At 36.6% G+C, this 18,383-nt stretch overlaps 1 protein-coding gene across 1 annotated transcript; it reads left to right on the top strand.

Annotated features, from left to right (window-relative positions):
- Positions 1-14,551: 14,551 nt before the first annotated feature.
- Positions 14,552-15,746, top strand: LOC100971737 (ATP synthase F(0) complex subunit B1, mitochondrial). The gene has a single exon (XM_003824440.5). The coding sequence runs from the start codon at positions 14,650-14,652 to the stop codon at positions 15,418-15,420; it is 771 nt and encodes a 256-aa protein (XP_003824488.1). The 5' UTR covers positions 14,552-14,649; the 3' UTR covers positions 15,421-15,746.
- Positions 15,747-18,383: the final 2,637 nt, after the last annotated feature.

Here is an 18,383-nt window from a genome sequence, read left to right as displayed (position 1 = left end):
CATTTGGGTGGTGAGTATATATGTGTATACAGTTGCCAAAACCCACCAAATTGTACATTTATCTATGAATTTTATTGTAAATAAATTATACCTCACTTAAAAAATCAAGAAAGAGGAAGACATAAGACTCAGGAAGCAGGGGCTCTAACATGACAAAAAAGTGAAATAATTTTCAACGTGGTGGCAAAGAGAAGTTCAAGTATTTTGGCTGAGTAGCAGGCCCAGAGAGAAACCAGTCCAGATAGAGGGAAAACAGTGGTCTCTGGGAGGAAGGCTTCCCATAAAAACTGGAATTGGTGTATTGCCCGAAGTATTTGATCACTTGGAAAATTATATTAATGTATAACGAACCTGACAGAGCATGAGAAAGTAATTAAGAATATATACACAGATCCCCAAACAAGAGAAAACATTGAGCAAGTACTATCTCCAGGGGAAAATTAAAACATAATAAACATAATAATTATACATAACTTGGCTCCACAGAAAATGCTTATATGGTCATAATAATATTAACACTAGCCATTGATTTTTTGAAATGTTATATAACTATTTTGGGAGGATGAGGGCAGGGCAAGTGTGTGTGTGTGTGTGTGTGTGTGTGTTGTAAGAAATTTCATCGACTATAACAGGAAATTGACAGATAGTTGTGGAAATGAAAACTTTTAGAAATAGTACATCATTTACAAATATGAAATTAGAATCCAGAAAAAACAAGCAAAATAGCAGAAAATGATTATGTTTTGGGAGCAGAAATCGGGGTTTTATAGAATTGGGAGGAGCTCTTTATTATTATTATTACTTAATACTAATTGTGCACATATTTCCAGGTTTAAAATACATATTAACTTTAAAAGAAAGAAAGAAACTATTGTAGGTAGAATAATGCCCCCCAAAAGTGTCCATGTTCTAATACCCTGAATCTGTGACTATATTGTTACATGGTAAAGAGAAATTAAGCTTGTAGATGAAACTAAGGTTGGTAATGAGCTGACCTTAAGATAAAGAGATGATTCAGAACTGTCTGGGTGGGTCTAATGTAATCAAAAAAACTCTTTTTATTATTATTATTATACTTTAAGTTTTAGGATACATGTGCACAACGTGCAGGTTTGTTACATATGTATATATGCGCCATGTTGGTGAGCTGGACCCATTAACTCATCATTTAACATTAGGTATATCTCCTAATGTTATCCCTCCCCTCCCCCTCCCCCCACCCTGGTGTGTGATGTTCCCCTTCCTATGTCCATGTGTTCTCATTGTTCAATTCCCACCTATGAGTGAGAACATGCAGTGTTTGGTATGGGCAAGGACTTCATGTCTAAAACACCAAAAGCAATGGCAACAAAAGCCAAAATTGACAAATGGGATCTAATTAAACTAAAGAGCTTCTGCACAGCAAAAGAAACCACCATCAGAGTGAACAGGCAACCTATAGAATGGGAGAAAATTTTTGCAATCTACTCATCTGACAAAGGGCTAATATCCAGAATCTACAATGAACTCAAACAAATTTACAAGAAAAAAACAAACAACCCCATCAAAAAGTGAGTGAAGGATATGAACAGACACTTCTCAAAAGAAGACACTTATGCAGCCAAAAAACACATGAAAAAATGCTCACCATCACTGGCCATCAGAGAAATGCAAATCAAAACCACAGTGAGATACCATCTCACACCAGTTAGAATGGTGATCATTAAAAAGTCAGGAAACAACAGACACTGGAGAGGATGTGGAGAAATAGGAACACTTTTACACTGTTGATGGGACTGTAAACTAGTTCAACTCTTGTGGAAGTCAGTGTGGCAATTCCTCAGGGATCCAGAACTAGAAATACCACTTGACCCAGCCATCCCATTACTGGGTATATACCCAAAGGATTATAAATTGTGCTGCTATAAAGACACATGCACATGTATGTTTATTGTGGCACTATTCACAATAGCAAAGACTTGGAACCAACCCAAATGTCCAACAATGATAGACTGGATTAAGAAAATGTGGCACATATACACCATGGAATACTATGCAGCCATAAAAAATGATGAGTTCATGTCCTTTGTAGAGACATGGATGAAGCTGGAAACCATCATTCTCAGCAAACTATCGCAAGGACAAACAAACTCTTAAAAGTGGAAATTGGGGCAGGAGAAAGCGGGTAATGTGAGGTGCGAATGACTCAACTCACTATTGCGTGCTTTAAAGGGGAGGAAGAGGTCATGAGCCAAGGAATGTGGGAAGCCTCTAGAAGCTGAAAAGGTACGGAAATTGAGTCTCTTCTAGGGCCTCCAGAAGGGAATACAATGCTGTATAATACTGTGAATATCTTGACTTTAAGTCGGTGAGACCCATGTCCAACTTCTGACCTATATAGCCATAAGATTGTAAGTTTGTGTTGTTTTAAGCCAAAAAAAAAAAAAGTGTGAACATGTTGCATTAACAATAGAAAACTACTACAGTGACAGGCACCCAAAACCCTAGGATAAATATCGCATATTTTCTTATGTACATTGAATTGATCTTGTATTTTCTCATCTTATCTTTAATAAGGATTAGCTCCCAACAATATACTGCAAAAATTCCATTAATACAAACAATGCTGACCAAAGCCATTGAGGCAGTCATATACATATCTATTTCATAATGACAGTGACATTCTCATCAATAGAAGTAATTGGTTGTGGCATAAAATTATTCCAGATTTATATACAAGATTAGCCCACAATGGTTTCTAATTTATGCAAAATCTAACTACTGTAATAATTTACTAATAGTTTACGTCATTATAATGGATTTATTATGAAAGAAGTTATTTCTACGTGATCACCAAACAAATGTGTTACTCTCAATTGTTTTTCATCAATGCTTAGTGCAAAACCACCATTATATTATTACTATTATTATTATTATTATTATTCTATACTTTAAGTTCTGGGATACATGTGCAGAACACGCAGGTTTGTTACATAGGTATACACGTGCCATGGTGGTTTGCTGCACCCATCAACCCATCATCTACATTAGGTATTTCTCCTAATGCTATGCCTTCCCCAGCCCCCCACCCCCCCACCCCCCAACAGGCCCCGGTGTGTGATGTTCCCCTCCCTGTTTCCATGTGTTCTCATTGTTCAGCTCCCACTTATGAGTGAGAACATGTGGTGCTTGGTTTTCTATTACTGTATTAGTTTGGTGAGAATGATGGTTTCCAGCTTCATCCATGTCCCCGCAAAGGACATGCACTCATCCTTTTTATGGCTGCATAGTATTCCGTGGTGTATATGTGCCACATTTTCTTTATCCAGTCTATCATTGATGAGCATTTGGGTGGTTCCAAGTCTTTGCTATTGTGAATAGTGCTGCAACAAACATACGTGTGCATGTGTCTTTGTAGTAGAATGATTTACAATTTTGGGGGGTATATACCCAGTAATGGGATTGATGGGTCAAATGGTATTTCTGGTTTTAGATCCTTGAGGAATCACCACATTGTCTTCCACAATGGTTGAACTAGTTTACAGTCCCACCAGCAGGATGTTCAAAGTAGAAATTTTAATAGTATCATGACATACATGAGAAAGTTTATGTACTTGATCATTTTGGAAGCAAGGGTTATTCAAGAATGCTTCACTTTATGTTGTATGTGCTTCCTGTAAAAATGCATCTTTAATCTGGACACATTTTGGCATATAAAAAGGTTTCAATGCAACCTGGCTAGAATAGACCATTTCAAGATTATTAAGTGAGGTTCTTATGAGCTTCAATAAATTCATAACTATGGACAACTTTTTCAGGACATTTTAGACAAAAAAGTTGACTATGTAGTGATCGTACGTCAACAAATTTAAAATAAAAAATTTATATCAATTATTTATGTATTATGTAAGCACCTAAATTTGCTGTTTGGATAAATTTATTATTCCGAATTAGTGTAATTAAATAGCAAATATTGATTTTATATGGAATGTTTTCTATATCTCTCTAAATTCCAAGTAAATTGATCCTATTTCTTCTTGCTTCCAAGTCCCTATCATCTTTTTAGGTAAAAATCTCTAAAGTTGCATTTTTTAAATTAGTAATATCTTCTAAAATAGTTCTACTTTAGGACCGTGTATACCAGGTTATAAAGGTAAAGCAGGCAAACGACCAAGCTGAGGTAAAAAACAAAATGACTGTTGAAAACTCTGAGGGAAGGAACTACTTCATATAATTTTTTATAGTCAGAAAGTAAGTGATCAGTTGATGTAACTATATTCTTATAGTATTTAATGCTCCTGCTAGCCCTATGAGGTCAGATTATTATTTACCCACATTACTCTCAGTTTACAGATAAGGAAACAGTGGTTATTTGCAGACATTTACTCTTCCATATGAATTTTAAAATTCATTTAGATCAGTCTCAAGGAAAGGTACATTTAAGTTATGATTGGAACTCGACTAAACTTAAAAAGTATTGACCTGTTATTGCTAGCATAGAGAAAGAATATCACTACATAAAGATTGATATATATGCAGCCTGAATTTCAACAGTACAAAAATTGGAAGTGATCTGAATGATCATAAATAATGGGATCACTGAATACTTCATGGTGTATTAAAACTACAGATTCTTGTGATGCTAGTGGAAAGAGTGCATGAAACCTCTATTTCTTGACCTAGATGGATATTCAAAATACTTTTATTGCTACATAATACTTGTACATATTGATGTGGATATGTGATATTTTGATGCAAGCATACAGTGTGTAATGATCAAGTCAGGTTAGGTGAGCTATCCATCACCTCAAACTTTTATCATTTATTTTTGTTGAGAACATTTCAAATCTTCTCTTCTAGTTATTTTGAAACATATAATAAATTAGCAATAACTGTAGTCACCTTACTGTGCTACCTAACACTAGAACTTGTTGTTTCTATTTAACTGTGCTTTTGTATCCATTAAACAACCTCTCTTCATCTCCCATCTTACCACTCTTACCAGCCTCCAGTAACCACCATTCTACTCTCTACCTCCATGAGAAAAACTATTTTAGCCCCCAAATATGAGTGAGAACATGTGATGTTTGTCTTTCTGTGCCTGGTCTATTTCACTTAACATGATGATCTCCGGTTCCATCCATGTTACTGTAAATGACAGAACTTTATTCTTTTTAAGACTGAATCATATTCTATTGTGTATATATCCCTCATTTTAAGTTATTTTTAAATTTTATTTTAGGTTCAGGGGTACATGTGCAGGTTTGTTAATAAAGGCAAACTCATGTCATGGGGGTTTGGTGTACAGATTATTTTGTCACCCAGGACTAAGCATAGAACTTGATAGTTATTTTTCTGGATTCTCTCCCTCCTTCCACTCTCCTGTCTCAAGCAGGCCCTGATGTTTATTGTTTTCCTTTTTGTGTCCATTGTGTCTCATTATTTAATTCACACTTATAAGTGAGAATATGTGGTATTTGATTTTCTGTTTCTTCATTATTTTGCTAAGGATAATGGCCTCCAGCTTCATCCATGATTCTGCAGAGGACATGGTCTCATTCTTTTTTATGGCTGCATAGTATTCCATGGTGTATATGTACCACATTTTTAATACAGTCTACCATTGATGGACATTTAGCTTGATCCTATGTCTTTGCTATTGTGAAGAGTGCTGCAATGAACATACATGTGCCTGTCTCTTTATGGTGGAATGATTTATATTCCTTTGGGTATATACCAAGTAATAGGATTGCTGTGTTGAATGGTAGTTCTGGTTTTAGTTATTTGAGGAATTGCCACACTGCTTTCCACAATGGTAGAACAAATTTACATCCCAGCCTCAGTGTATAGCATTCCTTTTGCTCTACAACCTTACCAGCATCTGTTGTTTTTGGCTTTTTAATAATAGCTATTCTGACTGGTGTGAGATGCTATCTCATTGTGATTTTAATTTGCATTTCTCTAATGATTAGTGACAGTGAGCATTTTTTCATATGTTTGTTGGCCACTTGTATGTCTTCTTTTGAAAAGTGTCTGTTTATGTCCTTTGCCTACTTTTTAATGAGGTTGTTTGGTTATTGCTTGTAAATTTGTTTAAGCTCCTTATAGATGCTGTATATTAGACCTTTGTCAGATGTACAGTTTGCAAATATTTTCTCTAATTCTGTAGGTTGTCTGTTTGTTAATAGTTTCTTTTGCTGTGCAGAAGCTCTTTAATTAGATCTCATTTGTTTGTTTTCAATTTTTCTTTACCCATTAATACACATTAAAGTTGATTCCACATATTGGCTATTGTGAATAGTGCTGCAATAAACATGGGAGTGCTGATATCTCTTTGATATACTGATTTCCTTTCTTTCTTTTGGATATATACCAGCAGTGGGATTGCTAGATCATATGGTAGTTCTATTTTTAGTTTTTTGAGGAAACTCCATATGGTTTTTCATCATAGCTGTACTAATTTTCATTCCCACCAACAGTGTGTGAGAGTTCACTTTTCTCCTCATCCTTTCCAGCATTCGTTATTTTTTAACTTTTTGACAATATCCATTTTGAGTGGGCAACATGATATCTCATTATGAATTGGATTTAGATGAATTGAATTTCATTCGATTTGCATATCTCTGATGAATCATGATGTTCAGTAGTTTTTTTAATATACCTGTTGGCCATTTGTATGTCTTCTTTTGATGAATATCCATTCAGATCAATTGCCCATTTAAATTGGATTATTTGTTTTCTTGCTGTTGAGTTGTTTGACTTGAATTGAGTTAATATTCTGGTTATTAATCCTTTGTCAAATGAATAGTTTGCAAATATTTCTCCCATTCTGTAGGTTGTCTCTTCACTCTTTATGTTGTTTCCTTTGATATTCAGAAGCTTTTCTGTTTGATGTAATCCCATTTGTTCATTTTTGCTTTTGAGGTCTTACTTGAATTGTTTTCCCAGACCACTGACTTGAAGTCAGTGGTCTCTAATATTAGAAATTCTCTAATATTTAAATTAAATATTAGAAATATTTAAATTAAATATTAGAAATTCTCTAATATTTTCTTCTAGTAGTTTCATAGTTTGATGTGGTACATATGTCTTTAATCCCCAAAATATTTTATTAAGTACAAAAGGCAATTTGAAGAGTCATGTGTATAGTTGGTATGATGCTATTTTTGTAGGAGAAAGTTGTGACAAAGAACATACCAGACTTGAGATATTGGTTAACTCAGTGGAGATGGGTGTAAACAGGAGTTAGGGGAAGATTATTGTTTATTGAATACTTTTTTTACACATGATACCATGATCATATACTGCTTTTGTAATTAAAAAAGAATAAATACATAATGTATTTTTAAAACTATAACAAACAGCAAAATATTGCAGTGACTTTATATGCGTGATGGATTATGTTTGCTTATACTTGCACGTTTTTAACTTTGGCCATAGGGGTAATAATGGAAAAGAGAAAGAATTTGTATTTCATTTCAGACATAAGGATAATAGTATTTGAGAAAGTATAGGTAGTTTTTCCACAAGTGAAAGTGGGGTAATAGACAAGGAGATAACAAACATAGGATGTGTTCAGGAAAATTGATTGCAAGATGTGTATTTAAAAATTGGTAGTAAAGAATTGTAAATAGATGTGCACTCAATATCAGGGAATCTAAATCTATAAAGTAAATATTAACAAATCTGAAGAGAGAAATAGACAACAAATATACCCGTATTAGTCTGTTCCCATGCTGTTATAAAGAGCTACCTGAGACTGTGAAATTTATAAATAAAAGAGGTTTAACTGACACACAGTTCTACCGGCTGTATAGTATGCATGGCTGGCAGGCCTCAGGAAACTTGCAGTCATGGCAGGAGGTGAAGAGGAAGAAAGCACATCTTACCATAGTGGAGCAAGAGAGAAAGAGAGCAAAAGCGGAAGTGCGACACACTTTTAAACCATCAGATCTCATGATAACTCACCCACTATCATGACAACAGCAAGGGAGAAATCTGCCCCCATGATCCAATCATCTCCCACCAAGCCCCTCTCCTGACACATGGGAATTACAATTTGACATGAGGTTTGGGTGGGGACATGGAGGCAAACTATATCATTCCACCTCTGGCCCCTTCAAAATGTCATGTTCTTCTCACATTTTAAAATCAATCTTGTCTTCCCAACAATCACACAAAGTCTTAACTCATTCCAGCATTAACTCAAAAGTCCAAGTCCAAAGTCTCATCTGAGACAAGGCAATTCCTTTCTACCTATGAGCCTGTAAAATCAAAAAACAAGTTAGTTAATTCCGAGATACAATGGGGTACAGGCACTGGGTAAATGCTCCCATTTCAAAAGAGAGAAACTGGCCAAAACAAAGGGGCTACAGGCCCCAGTCAAGTCCAAAACCCAGCAGGGCAGTCATTAAATCTCAAAACTCCAAAATAATCCCCTTTGACTTCATGTCTCACATCCAGAGCATGCCAATACAAAAGGTGGGCTCTTAAAGCCTTGGGCAGCACCTATGTGGCTCTGCAGGGCACAGCCCTCATAGCTGTTTTCATAGGCTGGTGTTGAGTGCCTGTGGCTCTTCCAGGTGCATGGTGCAAGCTGTTGGTAGATCTACCATTCTGGGGCCTGGAGGATGGTGGCCCTCTTCTAACAGCTCCACTTGGCAGTGCCCCAGTGGGGACTCTGTATGGGGGCTCTAAGCTCATATTTACCCTCTGCACTGCCATAGCAGAGATTCTCCATGAGGTCTCTGCTTCTGCAGAAGACTTCTGCCTGGACATCCAGGCATTTCCATACAACCTCTGAAACCTAGGCAGAGGTTCCCAAACCTCAGCTCCTGTCTTCTGCACACCTGAAGGCCCAACACCATGTGGAAGCTGCCAATGCTGGGGGCTTACATCCTCTGAAGCAATGGCCCAAGCTTACCTTCACCCCTTTTAGCTATGGCTCGAGATGGAGCAGCTGGGACACAGGGAACCATATGATGAGGCTGTATAGATCAACTGCACCTAGAATGTGGCCCATGAAACCATTTTTTTCTCCTAGGTCTCAGGGCATGTGATGGGAGGGGCTGCAATGAAGGTCTTTGGCATGACCTGAAGAAACTTTCCCCCACTGTCTTGGCTATTAACATTTGGCTCCTGTTTACTTATGCAAATTTCTGCAGCTGGCTTTAATTCCTTCCCAGATAATGGGTTTTTCTTTTCTACCACATCGGCAGTCTGTGAATTTTCCAAAATTTTATGCTCTGCTTCCCTTTTAAATGTAAGTCCCAATTTCAGACCATCTCTTTGTGACAGCATATTACTGCATGATGTAAGGAGCAGCCAGACCACATCTTGAACACTTTGCTGCTTAGAAATTTCTTCTGCCAGATACCCTAAATCATCTCTCTCAGCTTCAAAGTTCCAACAGATCTCTATAGCAGAGGAAAAATGCCACCAGTCTTTTCGGTAAAACATAGCAAGAGTGACCTTTACTCCAGTTCCCAATAAGTTCCTCATTTCCATCTGAGACCAACTCAGCCTGGATTTCATTGTCCACATCACTATCAGCATTTTGGTCAAAACCATTCAACAAGTATCTACAAGGTTCCAAACTTTCCCACATCTTCATGTCTTCTTCTGACCCCTCTAAACTGTACCAGTCTCTGCCCTACTCCCAAAGTGGCTTCCACATTTTCAGGTATCTTTATAGCAGTGCCTCACTCTTTTGGTCCCAATTTTCTGTATTAGTTTGTTCTCACATTGCCATAAAGAACTACTTGAGACTGGGTAATTTATGAAGAAAAGAGGTTTAATTTACTCACAGTTATGCAGGCTGTATAGAAAAAATGGCTGGGAGGCCTCAGAAAACTTACAATCACAGCAGAAGGTGAAGGGAAACAAGCATGGCAGGGCAGGAGAGAGAGATAGCGAAGGGGGAAGTGCCACACACTTTTAAACCATTAGATATTGTGAGAACTCATTCACCTTCACAAGAAAAACAAGAAGGAAATCACCCCCATGATCCAATTACCTCCCACCAGGCCCCTCCTCTTATACATGGGGATTACAATTTGACATGAGATTTGGGTGGGAACACAGAGCCAAACCACACCAATACAATTTTTAGTAATGGATAGACCATCCATACAAAAAATTAATGAGGAAAGATTGAACTTGAACTATACTTTAGATCAAATGGACTTCACATATACAGAACATTCTATCCAACAGTACCAGAATTCACATATGTCCCAAGTACACATGGAACATTCTTCATGATAGATCATGTGAGGCCACACAACAAGTCTTAACAAATTTAAGAAGTTTGAAATCATATCAAACATCTTTTTCAACAACAAGTATGTAAAACTAGAAGTTAATAACAGGAAGCAAACTGAAAATTAACAAATATGTGGAAATTAAAATCACACTCCTTAACAACCAATGGGTCAAAGAAGAAATTAAAAAAAAGGGAAGTTAAAAGATATCCTGAAACAGGTGAAAATGGAAATACAACATACCAAATCTTATGGAATGCAGTGAAAGCAGTCTTAAGAGGGAAGTTGATAGTGATAAATGGTTACATTAAAAAAAGATAGAGACCTTAAATAAACAACCTAACTTTATACTTCTGAGAACTAAAAAAGAACAAGCTTAGCTTAAAGTTAGTAGAAAGAAGGAACTAACAAAGATCAATGCCAAAAATAAAGGAAAGACAGAAAAACAATTTACAAAACATTAATAAATCTAAGCATTGATTTTATAAAAAAAAATTGATAAATCTTTAGCTAAATTAAGAAAAAAAGGACTCAAATAAATGAGATCATAAATGAAAGAGAAAACATTACAACTGATAGCACGGAAATACGAAGTATCACCAGAAACTACTATGAACAATTATTCGCCAATAAATTATGTAACCTAGTAGAAGTGAATAAATTTTTAGAAACATACAACTTACCAAGACTGAATCATGAAGAAATAGAAAGTCTCAACAGACCAACATCAAGTAAGGAGATTGACTCAGTAACCAAAATTTCTTATCAAATAAAAGCCCAGGACCTGATGGCTTCACTGGTGAATTCTACCAAACATTTAAATAAGAGCTAGTATTGATTCTCAAACTCTTCTAAAAATTGAAAAGGAGGGAACACTTACAAACTCATTTCACAAGGCCACCATTATTCTGATACCAAAGCCAGACAAGCACATTCCAAGAAAAGAGGATTACAAGCCAATATCTCTGATAAACATAGATGCAAAAAATCCTCAACAAAATACTAGCAAAGTGAATTCAGCAACACATTAAAAGGATCATACAACATGATAAATTTGAATTTACTACTGGGATGTAAGTATGTTTCAACATACAGAAATCAGTAAATGTGATACGTCACATACACAGAATGAAGGACAAAAGCCTTATTATTAAATCAATAGGTGCAGAAAGAAGAATTCAACAAAATTCAGCACTCTTTTATGATAAAAAGTCTCAAAATATTAGGTATAGAAGGAATGTACCTCAAAATAATAGACACCATATATGACAAACCCACAGCTAACATAATATTTAACAGTGCCAAGTTGAAAGCCTTTGCTCTAAGATCAGGAACAAAACAAGGATACCCACTCTCACAACTTTTATTCAGCATAGAACTAGAAATCTTAGCCAGAGCAATTAGGAAAGGAAAAGAAATGAAAGTCACTCAAATATAAAGGAAATAATTAAAATTGTATCTTCAGATTACTTAATCTTATATAAAGATAACCCTAAAGACTCCATCTAAAACTATTAGAACTAATGAACAAATTCAGTAAAGATACAAGACGCAAAATGAACATACCAAAATCAATTGTGTTTCTATACATTAATAACAAACTAATTGAAAAAAATTAAGCAAACAAGCTCATTTACAATAGCATACAAAAATAAAATACTTTTAGAAGCAGGTTTAACCAAGGAAGTGGAAGATCTGTACAATGAAAACTATAAAGCACTGATGAAATAAATTGAAAAAGACACCAATAATTGAAAAGATATTGTGTGTCCATGGATCAGAAGAATCAATATTTTCAAAATGTTTATACTACCCAAAGCAATCTATAGGTCAATTAAATCTTAATCAAAATTCCAATTGCATGTTTTACAGAAATAGAAAAAAATATTCTAAAACCACAAAAGATTCCAAGTAGCTAAAGAAATCTTGAGCAAAAAAAGCAAAGCAGGTGGCATCATACTTGTTTATTTCAAATTATATTACAAAGCTACAACAATAAAACAGTATGGTCCCAGCATAAAAACAAACACATAGACCAATGGAACACAATAGGAAGTCCAGAAATACATCCATGCATATTCAGTCAACTAATCTTTGACAAAAGTGCTGAGAATATAAAATGAGGAAAGAGTAGTCTCTCCCATAAATGATGCTGGGAAAACTGAATATCCACATGCAAGAAAAATAAAATTGGATCATTTTCTTACTCCATACACAAAAATAAACTAAAATGGATTAAAGACTTGAAATAATAAAACTTCTAGAAAAAAACATAGAGGAAAAATTCCCTAACATTCATCTTAACAATAATTTCTTGGATATGACAGCAAAAACACAGACAATAAAAGCAGAAATAAACAAGTGAAACTACTTCAAACTACGAAGTTTCTGCACAAAAATGAAACAATAAACAGAATAAAAAGCAACCTATTGAAGAGGAAAAATCTTTGCAAACTATTCATCTTATAAGAGGTTAATGCCCAAAATATATAAGCAACTCTTACAACTCAATAGCAAAAAAACAAACAAAGCAAAACAAAAACAAAAACAAAATAGCCGGATTTTATACGGGCAAAGGCACTGAATAGACGTTATTCCAAAGCAGACATACAAATGGCCAACAGGTATATGAAAAGGTGTTGAAAATCACTAACCATCAAGAAAATGCATATCAAAACCACAAGCTATCACTTCACACCTGTTTGAAAGGCTTTTACCACAAAAAGATAACAAGTATTGGTGAGGATGTGGAGAAAAATGAACTCTTATGCATTGCTGGTGGGAATGTGAATTGGTACAGCCATTATGGAAACAGTATGGGGGCTTCTCAAAAAATTAAAAATGAACTATTATACGATGCAGCAATCCCACTTCTGGTTACATATTGAAAAGAAATAAAAATCACTATCTCAAAAGAGATACCTTCACTGCCATGTTCATTTCATCATTATTTACAATAGCTTACAAACTAAGTGCCTGTTCACAGATGAACAAAGAAAATATGGAATATATATACAATGAAATATTGTTCAGCTTTTAAAAAGAATGAAATCCTGCCATTTGCAAAAACATGGATGAACCTGGATGACATTATGCTAAGTGAAATAAGTCAGACAGAAAGTCAAATACACATTATCTCATTTATATGTGGAATCTGAAAAACTCAAACTCAAAAAAAAAAAAAAAGAGTAGAAGGGTAACTACCAGGGATTGGGGGGTGAGGATAAGGAGGTATTAGTCAAAGGGAACAAACTCTCAGTTATAAGGTAAATAAGTTCTGGAGACCTAATGTATAGCATGGTGACTATAGTAAATAATATTGTATTGTATACTTGAAATTTGCTAGGAGAGTAGCTCTTAAGTACACTAATCACACACACACCAAAAAAGTAACTACATGAGGTGATAGATATGTTAATTGACTTGATTGTGGTAATCATTTTACAATGTATATGTATATCAGAACATGAAGTTGTACCCCTTAAATACACATAATTTTTATTTGTCAATTATACCTCGCTAAAACTGAGAAAAAATAAAAACTTTTAAAAATGTCAGAAAAGAAAAGAAAAAAGGATGATAATAACTTGAAAGTATTGCTGCATCTACGAAATGTGTTTTGGAATTAAGAGAAACTGAAAATGTTTGCAAGCAGAAGAGAAGCTGAGATTGAAGATCAGATTTGAGAATCAATAACTCATTGGAACAAGGTATAGAGGATGCAGTTAGAGGTGGCATCAGGACATAAGTAGAGGGGTAACTTTGGCAAAGGGGGTGCACTTTCTCAAATAAAAAAGAAAAAGAAAGCAGGAATACAGAGTAATTTTTAATATTGGGAGAAAGATATTGAGAGAGATGTCATATGGGAAATATTTAATTTTTTCATAAATAAAGAGGCAAGAAAAGAATAAGGCTAAGGTGGGGTTGGGTACTTTGAAGGAAATGGAGAAGGTTTGGAACCAGTACAATGAAGGAGACCGCAGAGAATTCCCAAAGATGCTCAAAGGAAATTGTAACCAGTAGGAAAAGTCTAGCTGAGATAAGAGCACAAAATCAGGATGGTTTTTGCAACTTTTCTAGCAAAGCCCTTTGCCTAAGAAATAAGAGTGAATGGCAAACATCATCTACGGCTAGAAATGAGCAAATTTGGCAGAGATGACTGGTTGTCTCCTTCTCTGTTGTAGTAATAAAGTCCATTACTTTTAGCTGGACACAGGAGTACCCAGAATAAAGTTTTATTTCCTAGTTTCCTTTCCAACTAGATATGGCCATGTAACTCCATTCTGACTAATGAGATGTGAGCAGAAGTGATGCACACAAGGTCAGCGGCCATCTTGCTCCTGCCCTGACAGATTCTCCTATCGGGGTCACAGGGACGTTAAGATTGCAACCTGGACTTTCGTTGACCATGCTGTCCCGAGTGGTACTTTCCGCCGCCGCCACAGCGGCCCCCTCTCTGAAGAATGCAGCCTTCCTAGGTCCAGGGGTATTGCAGGCAACAAGGACCTTTCATACAGGGCAGCCACACCTTGTCCCTGTACCACCTCTTCCTGAATACGGAGGAAAAGTTCGTTATGGACTGATCCCTGAGGAATTCTTCCAGTTTCTTTATCCTAAAACTGGTGTAACAGGACCCTATGTACTCGGAACTGGGCTTATCTTGTACGCTTTATCCAAAGAAATATACGTGATTAGCGCAGAGACCTTCACTGCCCTATCAGTACTAGGTGTAATGGTCTATGGAATTAAAAAATATGGTCCCTTTGTTGCAGACTTTGCTGATAAACTCAATGAGCAAAAACTTGCCCAACTAGAAGAGGCGAAGCAGGCTTCCATCCAACACATCCAGAATGCAATTGATATGGAGAAGTCACAACAGGCACTGGTTCAGAAGCGCCATTACCTTTTTGATGTGCAAAGGAATAACATTGCTATGGCTTTGGAAGTTACTTACCGGGAACGACTGTATAGAGTATATAAGGAAGTAAAGAATCGCCTGGACTATCATATATCTGTGCAGAACATGATGCGTCGAAAGGAACAAGAACACATGATAAATTGGGTGGAGAAGCACGTGGTGCAAAGCATCTCCACACAGCAGGAAAAGGAGACAATTGCCAAGTGCATTGCGGACCTAAAGCTGCTGGCAAAGAAGGCTCAAGCACAGCCAGTTATGTAAATGTATCTATCCCAATTGAGACAGCTAGAAACAGTTGACTGACTAAATGGAAACTAGTCTATTTGACAAAGTCTTTCTGTGTTGGTGTCTACTGAAGTTATAGTTTACCCTTCCTAAAAATGAAAAGTTTGTTTCATATAGTGAGAGAACGAAATCTCTATCGGCCAGTCAGATGTTTCTCATCCTTCTTGCTCTGCCTTTGAGTTGTTCCGTGATCACTTCTGAATAAGCAGTTTGCCTTTATAAAAACTTGCTGCCTGACTAAAGATTAACAGGTTATAGTTTAAATTTGTAATTAATTCTACCATCTTGCAATAAAGTGACAATTGAATGAAAAAAAAAAAAAAAAAAGAAGTGATGCACACAAAGTCCAAGTTGTGTCCTTAAAGGGGACAGTTACGCCTTCTCCTTTTTCCCACTTCAAGCTGGTACTAGATGGAATGCAGACATAGGGTGGAAATTTTTGGACTATGTGGATGAGAAGAATATCTTAAAGACAGTAGACCATGAAAATAGAAATAATTTGAACTCCATGACTTTATAGAAGAAGACATACTAACTTAAATATTTACATAAAGGTGAAATACACTTATATCTTGTTTAGAATGCTGTTACTGTCTGTCTCTGTCACGAAAATCCATATTTACATCCTAGAAAGTTAGTGAGCCAGAAATTAAAGGATATTCTATGGTGAAAATAATAATAATGGTGGGAATGAGGCAGCAGGGAGTTACTTAAACTTTCTGAATCTAAATTTCCTAATCTTTAAAATGAGCATAGTATTAGTACATACCTCACAGTGTTGAGATAATTAAATGAGACAGTGTACATAAAGCACCTAACAGGGCTTGATACATAGTCAGTGCTCAAAAAATAGTTCCTATTATTATTGCTGTCATAGTGAAGATTAAATAAAATAGTGCATGAAATATGCTTGGCATATTGTAAGTAATTGGTGGTAGCTTTTGTTTCTGACCCTTTTTTTTAATTTTATTATTATTATACTTTAAGTTTTAGGGTACATGTGCACAACGTGCAGGTTTGTTACATATGTATACATGCGCCATGTTGGTGTGCTGCACCCATTAACTCGTCATTTACATTAGGTATATCTCCTAATGCTATCCCTCCCCGCTCCCCTCACCCCACAACAGTCCCCGGTGTGTGATGTTCTCCTTCCTGTGTCCATGTGTTCTCATTGTTTAATTACCACCTATGAGTGAGAACATGCGGTGTTTGAAAACCAGAATTATTTTGAGACTTAGGAGGGGGGCATTGAAATAAAGGTCATAATGAGGACAAAGAACAGCTTCAGTAGGAATGAGTAAGTAGAATAATTAGAACAACAAAGAATTAAGGTCAGAGAGAAAGAAATTTCCATTAGAACCTGAGTTTACACACGCCCCACCGGCCTATGGGTATAAATAATTCATATTAGCAACACTACTTGAATCTCCTGGCTTTTGTTCCCATACACTCATGCATGGCCTCAGTCCTCTCTAATGTGCCACCACCACCTCTTCCAAGTATTTCTAGAAGTCTGTCAGTCGTGTCTCACATGTGCTCATAAGCGCATGTGCTCCCTCTTAGCACCACTGCTAATTAGCCATTTTGATGAGCTGAGCTGAGTACTGCAGTCTCTACTGTGCCCTGTGGTATCTGCTAGGTGATACTGTTACCCTATTAAGCACCAAAGCTTCCCTTAGGCACCATCAGTGAAAAAATGCAGCACACCTGGTGCCAAAGCTTTACAGAAGTCTGCCATGAGGTGGAAAAGAATGCGTCTCTCTTCCTCCTATGTTATACTTTCAAAAGGAAGAAACAGTGCTGCTTTTGCCCCAGTACTTTCAGGGGTTTTAGTGAAACAGCCTTTTCAGTTTTATTTGCATCCCTACTGCATTCCATAGGCCCAGAAATGAGTATTTTAGGGGCCAGGCTAAAAGACAAATCAGAATTAGAAGCACCATATTATACTCAGAATTAAACTTCCTTTCCAAGGATTAAGGATTCACCCTAGGTCGAGGAATCATGCCAAGTTTTCTCTTCTGGTAGGCAGTTACCAAATACACTCCACAGATCCCCTGCAAATGTATTTCCGTCAGGTCATCCCACCATTTCAACAAATATAAACAGAAAAATCTGAATTGCAGTTTAATTTTAAAATCTTTTCTGTGTCTCTTCTCTTTCTTGCAGTTGGGCTGGAGTTAGCCCTTTAGACATCTTGTTAGGACAGAAACAGTGGTTGTTGTGAAAAGGGGCCCTGGGATGGAAGGGCACAACCAAAGCAGTGGTGGATTACCTTGTAAGAAGGGCAGGCTAAGCCTGAAACCATACAGAAAATAATCTGCAGTCCAAGAGAATAAGAAAGTATACCGTATCAAGGAGGGGCCAAAGAGAGGTGTGATGGTTAGTATTGAGTGACAACATGATTGGATTGAAGGATGCAAAGTATTGTTCCTGGGTGTGTCTGTGAGGGTGTTGCCAAAGGAAATTAACATTTGAGTCAGTGGACTGGGAGAGGCAGACCCACCCTCTGTCTGATTGGGCACCATCTAATCAGCTGCCAGCGTGGCTAGAATAAAGCAGGCAGAAGAAGGTGAAATGAGCAGACTTGCTGAATCTTTTGGTCTTCGTCTTTCTCCCATGCTGGATGCTTCCTGCCCTTGAACAGCATACTCCAAGTTCTTCGCGTTTGGGGTTCTTGGACTTACACTAGTGTTTTGCTAGGGGCTCTTGGAATTTCAACCACAGGCTGAAGGCTGCACCTCGGCTTCACTACTTTTGGGGTTTTGGAACTTGGACTGATGCACTACTGGCTTCCTTTCTCCTCAACTTGCAGACAGCCTATTGTGGGACTTCACCTTGTCATCGTGTGAGTCAATTCTCCTAAATAAACTCCCTTTCATATGTAGATATACCCTATTATTTATGTCCCTCTAGAGAACCCTGACTAATACAAGATG

Source organism: Pan paniscus, chromosome X (genome assembly GCF_029289425.2).
Source record: "Pan paniscus chromosome X, NHGRI_mPanPan1-v2.0_pri, whole genome shotgun sequence".
NCBI classification, from domain to species: domain Eukaryota; kingdom Metazoa; phylum Chordata; class Mammalia; order Primates; family Hominidae; genus Pan; species Pan paniscus.
The sequence above is the reverse complement of the archived record's forward strand: the minus strand, read 5'-3'. Positions and strand labels throughout refer to the sequence as shown.